Genomic DNA, 8,995 nt, shown 5'->3' on the forward strand with positions numbered 1-8,995 from the left:
CTAATTGATTAAAAAAAATATAAGTAAGGGGTGTTCACAAAATCTTTCATTTAATTTGGTAAAAGGAAACAGATGAATAAAACCAAATAAAGAGTTGGGTCAGGGGATAACGAAACCACGTGTCGATTTCCACGTCAGCAAAAAGTTCACCTCTCGTGCTCACACGTCAGCTGAAAAAGGTAACGAAGAACAATAGGGGAAAAGCGAGCTGGATTGGACGAGACTAGTCTCCATTCTTTCAGAGAAACTAGCACGACAGAAAAGCCCCTCCTTCCTCCTTTCCCCCCCCCCCCCCCCTCTTATAAGCTTCGATCTTCACCTTTTGCTTGAATGCTGTTTACAGATAATCACCACAATAGCATAGAATTCATGGTGCTTCCTTGTTCAGTAGTTAACAACATTAAAAAGGATGACTACATGTGACTAGAAAATGATCCTAGATTGCTGTTCGAAAAATTAACCTCTTGACTTTTTTGTTAATTAACTTTTGCAGTTGTGGTCTAAAATATGCAAGACCTTGGGGTTTGTGAAGATTTATTTTCCATGATGATTTTAACATACCGGATGTTGATAAAAGAATTTGCAACTTTGAAGAACTGTTTAGGGGCGATCTAGATCCAATCGGAGCATTTCTTGACGAGAATGATTTGCCATGCTCTTCTGTTGAGAAGGATATGCCTCTCGAGAAATCCAACAACAGAGATGGAAGAGCAAGGAAGGTATGGTTTTGAGTCTTGACACTTTGATTTATGAGAAGAAAATGCCAGTTGTCAAATACAAGTGCACACTGTGGTTAACACAGTTGGGGGAAAGTAAACCATACAGAAAATATTTGTTGCGGAAATAAGAAGAATTTGCACACGATTAAAACCGAGTTACTGACATTTTCTTCAAAAGTGTGAGCAGTGTAGAGAGCAGATTCTTGCCTTTAGATTTCAGATAGTATCCTATATCTTTAAATTTCGGAGAAATAACAGTTCTAATGTCTTAAATCTTTATGCGAGTGAAGGGATCAATTCTGAACTATGTACATTGGAAGTCCCTAATGTTGAAGCATACATCACTAATGTTGAAGCATCATGCCCGAGAAAATGCAATGATGAGATACAAAGAGAAGAAAAGGGCTCGAATGTAAGTATATACACTTCTGTTTATTTTTAGAATGCTTCTGCCAGGATTTTAGAATAAGTATCATGGATTTTATTTCCGAGGATCCCAGTCAAAAACTCTTGTTTCTTGGTTCATCAGCAACAATATCTTTCCAGTTAGTCGTATATTTTCTATGGTCAATGACTTAATGTAACTTCTGGTACATGGCCGCCAGCATTAAACTAGAGAACAATGCTATCAAATTAGTATCAAGGTCTGAAGGTCATGAGTCAGAATGGTCCAAAAGATCAAATCTTATTGCCAGTACCAATATCAAATTGAAAAGGGCATAAGCAAGAGATCTAGTTCATGGCATCAGGATACCCAGTGATTGCATGCTAGCACTGAAGAAATGTTGCAAATGCCGTATTCCGTCCTTCTAGTATCTTATTAATGATAATAATAGAAAAAAAGGGCACATCTATTAAGATTGAGTTTAAGCCCTTTTTGTGTGGTGCTCGGATTCTTTGACATCTTTGGTGTTAATTTTATCTATTTATTTAGGTTATTTCTTGTATACATTGATTAGATCCCAGGGAACAATCAGTCATGAACACAGGAAAGCTATTTGGACTGCCCTTTACTTTCCTCAGGATGAACATTAATTTCAAATGACCAATCAATAAGGTGACCGTTGCTTTATATTGTTCGAACACACTGAATGGGCGCGTTAGGGGTGTTTTAATTAAATCATCCAGTCCGTGGGACAAAGATAATGGAGCCTTGGTCTGATTTCATTGGCAGCGACCACTGAGTGCCTTTTCGCACACATAAACCTTGTATTTGGGACTGAACCTGTGTTTAATTTATTTATAATCTGCAGGCTAAATTCACGAGTAAATAATGCCAGAGGGCTGTGGCTCTGCTGTGGTCAATGTAAAAATCTTAGGTGAGATAAATTTATTTATTTGAAGAAATAAACTAGAACTGGTGTTGAAAAATACGTGTTCATGAGCATGGCGATGGGGATCGTCTCATAGCATCTGGTAAAAATAGTGACTTGAAAATCGTTCGATTTCCATGAATAAATGATATGGGTCCAAATTTATGCACGCAGAGATTATATGGATATACAGTTTGATTACATATCATCCAAATTGGAGTGAATCTCCTGCCTCCTAGCTTAACATCTCTCGTTTTGGTCATGTATATATGGAATTTGATTCTAAATTTCTTTGAGCCATGCTAGGTAATCAACTTTACCTACAGGCTAGAACAGCACATTTTATTTTCAAGTTGTTCGTTTGAAAACAATTGAGGAACTGATAGATGTCGAGTCTTCTTCCATTTCCATAGTCAGTTTCTTAAGAGAGAAAAAAAATGAGAAGTGAAATGTTTTGCTGTGATTTAGAAAGGCCAACTGGCCAAGCGGATGGTAGGTGGAAGCTGCAATCAACTCTAGCAAGCGAAATGCCTAACGAGGTCCGCTCGAAGGTTTGAACTGTAAAATTAGGTCTGGCTGGTCTTCTTGCCCTTCAGCCCACACCTAGCTAGCCGAAATCTTCTTTCTTGTGCATGGTTAAGATCGAAAGCCAAGGTCTGCCGAGTTACATGGAGCGCCTCACCCTGTTTCTTTTTTTAACTGCTGCGATACCTTTATGCATATGGGTGGGTGGAAAGTTATTGTATATTTTGATAAGAACAGCCCAACTCACTTGGTCAGCTACAATTGTCTAGAACATTCCGGTCAATCCAAGATGGTACATTGACATAAAAGAATTCAAGCCCATCTACTGTTAATCGTACGCTTCATATGGCAAACTACCTAGCCATAGTTGGAGTTACAGCTTATACGATCCATCAAATATTATTTTCTAATAAATGAAATATATATAGTTCAAGCCCATCTACTGTTAATCCTAGCCCTCGAACAATATTTCATATCAAGGATTGCACTAGCTCTAGGGATCAAAGGGCGGTTTCCACAGCTTCAAACTTCTCTACTAGAACAGTATTTGACAAGATAAAAATTGATTCCGGTTCTTAGAGGGATTTCTCTAACCGTATTTGAGAGGGTGGAAGCTTCTGTTTTTAAATGCTTTTTGAAATATTTATCTTGAAAAAATATCAAATTGATGTTTTTTTAGTGTTTTTTTATGATTTTAATATGTTTTTTAAATAAAAATATATATAAAAATCATTTTAATATAATAAAAAAAAGAAGCAAATTTCACCAAAAAAAAATTAAAAATACCAAACAATCAATCACGGAGCAAAAAGGGAAAGCGGAGCTGTGATGTTAGAAGGCCAAACCTTACCTAGATTGACAAATGGTCATGGATGAATAGTTTTGGATTCTGATGACCAAAACAAACAAAATAATCAGAAGAATTGGATTGCATAATATCAACTGCTAGCTACTGTTAAGAAATATATTTATTTATTTTATTTTATTTATTAAAAATAAAATAGAATTTTTAGTTTAGCCTCTCTCTCTCTCTCTCTCTCTCTCTCTCTCTATATATATATATATATATATATATATTTTGTTTGTATTTAAATTAAAAAAACATTTCAAAATATTGTAATTAACAAAAATCCTAGTTTTTTTAATATTTATATTTATTTTTTGTTAATTTAAATTATTTTAACAGCTATAGTAGCGTTTGAAAACACCAGCCAACCTGTGTTTTTTAAAAAATTAAATTTTTTTATGTTTTGAATAGTTTTGATGCTCTGATTTTAAAAATAATTTTATAAAAATAAAAAAAAAATTATTTTAATATAAAAATACTTTAAAAATCAATATTACCTCTACTCTCAAACAAACCCTGCGTTGAATATAAGTAATCAGAAGGAACGTTGCCAGAGTGTAATGAAATCAGAAGAGGAACACATGTATGTGTCATGTCATATCACAAAGGCTAAGGTTATACTGGGAAAACTAAAGGAAAAAAGAAATTAATTAATAGCGTAGCTACCTTAACAACCACGACATTAACAAGGAGGGTTCCAACCTCCCAACTTTCATCTGTGGGCTAGCTTTGGGATATATATATATATATATATATATAGACACACACACACCAACCGCTTTGATTTTGCATTAGATTTTGATGAATTATTGGATAAAAGAGGTAATTATAGTAGTGATAAAGAAGCAAGGTCTTCTTTTAACTTGAAAAAAACATGATGATTTTTTTTTCCCGTCTGCCTGTAAGGCGACTAGACAAATTGAATTCGCTGCCGCACCGCCACCCTTTCCCTTAATTAACTTCAAAACCAAGCGATTTTATAATCGAATGCCATCTCTAACCGCAACGGCACCTGCTTGCTGTCTTAAGTTAGCTGTTTAAATCACCTTTTTGTTACACTGTAACCAAACTCAAAATCATGAAAATAAAAACATAAAATCATGGCTATCAGATTATGTTGCAACTTACGAATTAGCCCTTCATTCCTGCTTAGTTTGCCACCTTTCTTGCTTGATGGGTGGACCCACCCTAAAAATCAGAGAGGCTACTGCGGGTGGTCCATCGGGTAGTGTTTAGGATAGTACGTATACATCACATTACGGATAAATACGAGCCAAAAAAAATCAATTTATTTTGTTTAATAAAATCAAGAGACAGAGAAACTCAAAATAAATAAAAAGTAAAACAAAAGACAAACATATAATTATGTTCGGAACTGGCAAACAAGACAGAGTAATTCTCTATGCATCATGTTCGATCGCTGATTGATATATATATTCTGCCTTGATATGTATTATTTCACCCTCAATGATACCTTAATGATAGGTCATACTGTATATTACTGGCCACAATGGGAAGTAGCATTGACTTATTGAGATATGGTATGCTACAATGAATATTTACAACAATAAATGATTTTTGTATTTTTACATGTTAAAAAATAATAATTAAATATTATTATTTTTACTTTAATTTATATTGTTAAATTAATAATAATATAATAACACCAATTACAAAACCCCATTAGCCCCGTGAGTTGCCTTGAGGTATGGACAATTTGGAGTCTTGATCAAACCAAATTTAAAAAAATAAATAAAGGAAAGATTGACATATTCTAACTTGAAACTTCGATTGTCTCGCAACTCAATCAATCCGAAGTTAAATTAAATCAAAATTTAATAAAAAACTTATTTATTTTTATTTTTTAAAAAATTAAAACAATATTATTTTATTTAAAATAAAAAATTAACCAAAGTCACTCGAATTGATATTTTTAATTCATAGGTCATGTCTTAAATTAATAGAATCAAGTTTTAAAAATATAATTATTATTATTTTTATCATCACGAGAATCAACGTTAAATATTCATCTATTAGATATGGATCTATTTGGGAGTGTGGTTGCGGTTATTTTTTTAAAGTGTTTTTTATTTGGAAATACATAAAAAATAATACTTTTTTATTTTTAAAAAATTATTTTTGACATTAGCATATTAAAATAATTTAAAATATTAAAAAAATATTAATTTAAAGTAAAGAAAAAAATAAAAAATAAAAAAAATTTAAATTTTTTAAAAAATATTTTTAAAATAAAAAAAAACAAATAAGATAATAGTACGGGGCTAGCAACCATCAACGAGCAAGTATACTGGTAAAGTAGCAACAGAAGGGAGCTTAATTTAAGTTGAAATAACTAAAACACCCTTAAGAAATTACAAGGAGAGCCGTCCTTTTCCGCTGGCAAAATGGTAAAAAGAGAGGCAAATTCTGTTAGAAAGAAAGGAATGTTTGTTGGATGGGGAACGATTTTAAGAAAGAAATTTGCATCCTCTCTTTCCCTCCAATCTTCTCTCTCTATAAAATAAAACCCTCCTTTCTCTCGCTCTTCATCCGGGTGCTTCTCCCTTCCCTTCTCTCCCCCGTTCAGATTCGCATTCTTTTTATTAATTTTCCGATCATTGTTTAAGCATGTTTCATTGTTGATGATTTTCATTTCTTGAAGTTTCTGTACTTTTTTTTATTTTCTTCTATGATAATTAATTGTATCGTGTTCTTTTGTTTTGTGGGTTTCGGTCATAATAGTATCGCAGAAATTTCCACCTGCCCTGTTTTTCGTTGATGATTGGTTAAGTTCTATTGGTGAAGAATTATAGTAGGAAATAATAGAAATAGTAGTAGTAATTTCAATTGACCATTGAGTATAATTTAAAAAAATTTCTTCTGTTTAATTTCTAATTAAAATTTAAAACTGGGAATATTTCTCAACGAGAGTTTTATATTTACTAGAGAGACAACTCAATAGACAACTCTCGCTTCATAATGCGACACCAGGACCTAATAAACCGAAGCGCACTCTGCCTCGCGCGCCTCCGTGAAGTAACCGTCGAAATGGAGTGTCTCCGCCAAGACAACGCCGATCTTCGATCTATCAATCGCGAGCTCAACAATCAACTCAGCGTCCTTATCCAAGCCTCACTCCACAAACACTACAACGACTCTACAAGGACGCCGTTTGACTTTGATATTGGTTTCCACAATTTGTGCAACATCAGCAGCGGAGGAGGTGGAGGTCATGACATGTGCGAAGAGGATGAAAGTCCGACGAGCGTCATGGAGGCAGGGGGCGATGACCGGGAGAGGATTTCGCTGCCTAAGAGTATTTCAGTGAGGTCTAATAGCTACTCGAAGAGGAACCAGGAGCAGGCGGCTAGTGCTAGCTTGACTAGGGCCATCACTCGGCTGAGAGCACCGAGTCCACTCAATACCGCGGTAATTACTAATTATTCCTTATTAGATCTGTCTCTTCGACTATGATTAATATCGTCTAGCAATTGTTCGCTGCATTCTTTTTGCTTCTTTTTTTTTCCAAATAGTTTTCTTAATTAATTTGCTTATTTGCAATTAACTTTTTTTTTTCAGAAATAATTTATAGATTTATTAGGACACGTGTCAACTGATGAGATTAAAATGAGAGAGTGAATCCATTGATGTAATTTAGCATAATGATAACAAGGACATGTGAGTGTCAAAATCTTGATGAGTTGATGTGGCAAATTGGATGCTGGGCTTCAGTGCTAGTACTTATTTTGTTTCTATAAATCTTGAGTTGGGCTTGAAATGAAATGGAAATTTAGCCTGGTGGGAGATATAGATCATCATTCGTGAAAAGGTTAATGAAATCCATTATGAGATGGGTAAAGGTTTGGGAGCTAGCGTAGAGATTGAGTGCAATTGGTTGGCTCCTTTGTGATGAACCCACCATAACACAATAATCCACCCCTTCTTTGGCACGCAAGAGAAGTGAAGTGGTTAGTAGTAAGTACATTTCAGAGGCGAGGAGCCATTTCATACTGTAGATGGTTGAAAAAGAAATGGAGGTAGAGATTGTTTTCAGATTTTAACCAAATGTTTAGGGGTATTTAAAAATATGGTAGTAATTATTTTTTAAAGTGAATTTTGTTTAAAAATATATTAAAATATTTTTTTTATTTTTTAAAAATTATTTTTGACATTTGTATATTAGTTGCTGTGGAAAGATTTTGCTTGGAGTTTAGTATTTTTTATAGGAATGGCACGGTATGTAATTGCTCGGGCTCCACATGTTTGAATGAAGACCTCATTAGTTATCATCGCGCAGTCTTGGTGATGAGATTGAGAGTATGCTCAAAAGTTTATGGCTTGGCATCTGATAAATCATTTATCATCATAATAGTCCATTGCTTCCATATTAACAAGCGTGCATTTAAATGGAATTCTCTGTAATTCTGTGTTGTCATCAACAACTTGCACGATCTTTTAACTCAAATTGCATGATGATGATATTACAACAGAAGGTTTATGTGCGTAGAGGCAAGAAACAGGAGGAGCCACTTGAGCTGGAAGTGTATAACCAAGGCATGTTCAAAACAGAGTTGTGCAACAAATGGCAGGAGACAGGGGCTTGCCTATACGGCAACCATTGTCAGTTTGCTCATGGAATTGAGGAGCTCCGCCCAGTCATCCGTCACCCTCGCTACAAGACTGAGGTCTGCAAAATGGTCCTTGCTGGTGGTATCTGTCCTTATGGCCATCGCTGTCACTTCCGCCATGCTCTCACTGAGCAGGACAGGTTCCTTAGCCACATCAAGCCCAGGGAAATCAAGCCTGACAGGTAAAATAATGAAAATAATGATGTTGATGAAAGAAGTATAATTGGGTTTAATGTAGAGAGATGTTTATAATCTTGTAAGAGAGTGGCAAATAACGATTATACTTTTAATCTGGTAAAGTATAAATATATATCAGTTCAAAACTGGACATGTGTAAGCTAAAAATAATTACTAGTAGATATGATGAGGTAGAAAAACAGTTGCGACTGATTTTGTGCCCAGAAGGTGGGAGATCAGACAGAAAGGGGCTGGAAAGAGAATATTTCTCTTATTCTTTTCTTTTTTATTGTTAATCCAATATTGCTCTTATTATTATATACGTCCCACTTTGATTTCAAACCAAGAAACTAGTTGTAATGATGCATTTTGATTCTTGGAAAAGGAAGTAATTTCTGATTGGAGTAATCGTTCACAATTACTGCTTTCATTCTCTCATTTCCTCGTCATCATTTAGCCGTGGTAAATCATAAATGTAACATATGTTCTTCGTTTGACTTTGCTTATGATGAACTTTGGTTTGGCTCCTTATTCTGTTTTCACATTTTCAGATGAGAACAGAATTCCAAGGATTGCAAACTGAAATTAAAATTTGAGTTTTGGTATGCGAATGCAATGATTCTATTTACAGTGTGATGCAACTTCTTGATTAAGGTTAGTTTGGGGTTATTTTATTACCGGTAAGTGTTGACCATGTTGTATCTCACGACAAATGCTCAAAAAGTTTGAACCAAATCATACACAATGAAAAGCTCAAATATCAGACACTGTAAATATACACAGTAA

The 8,995-nt window shown here is 34.4% G+C and overlaps 1 protein-coding gene across 1 annotated transcript; it reads left to right on the forward strand.

The window, feature by feature from the left end:
* The first annotated feature begins 2,469 nt into the window (after nucleotides 1-2,469).
* On the forward strand, nucleotides 2,470-8,647 carry LOC133696721 (zinc finger CCCH domain-containing protein 15). The gene is made up of 3 exons (XM_062118988.1): nucleotides 2,470-2,583; nucleotides 6,351-6,833; nucleotides 7,895-8,647. The coding sequence occupies exons 1-3, from the start codon at nucleotides 2,470-2,472 to the stop codon at nucleotides 8,216-8,218; spliced, it is 921 nt and encodes a 306-aa protein (XP_061974972.1). The 3' UTR covers nucleotides 8,219-8,647.
* The last annotated feature ends 348 nt before the right edge of the window (nucleotides 8,648-8,995 follow it).

Source organism: Populus nigra, chromosome 6 (genome assembly GCF_951802175.1).
Source record: "Populus nigra chromosome 6, ddPopNigr1.1, whole genome shotgun sequence".
Taxonomy (NCBI): Eukaryota; Viridiplantae; Streptophyta; class Magnoliopsida; order Malpighiales; family Salicaceae; genus Populus; species Populus nigra.

Coding starts and splice junctions, on each gene's coding strand:
- LOC133696721 (XM_062118988.1), top strand. CDS start 2,470: ATGAGAAGTGAAATGTTTTGCTGTGATTTAGAAAGGCCAACTGGCCAA. Junction 2,584..6,350: donor CTAACGAGGTCCGCTCGAAG/GTTTGAACTGTA, acceptor TATATTTACTAG/AGAGACAACTCAATAGACAA. Junction 6,834..7,894: donor CGAGTCCACTCAATACCGCG/GTAATTACTAAT, acceptor ATATTACAACAG/AAGGTTTATGTGCGTAGAGG.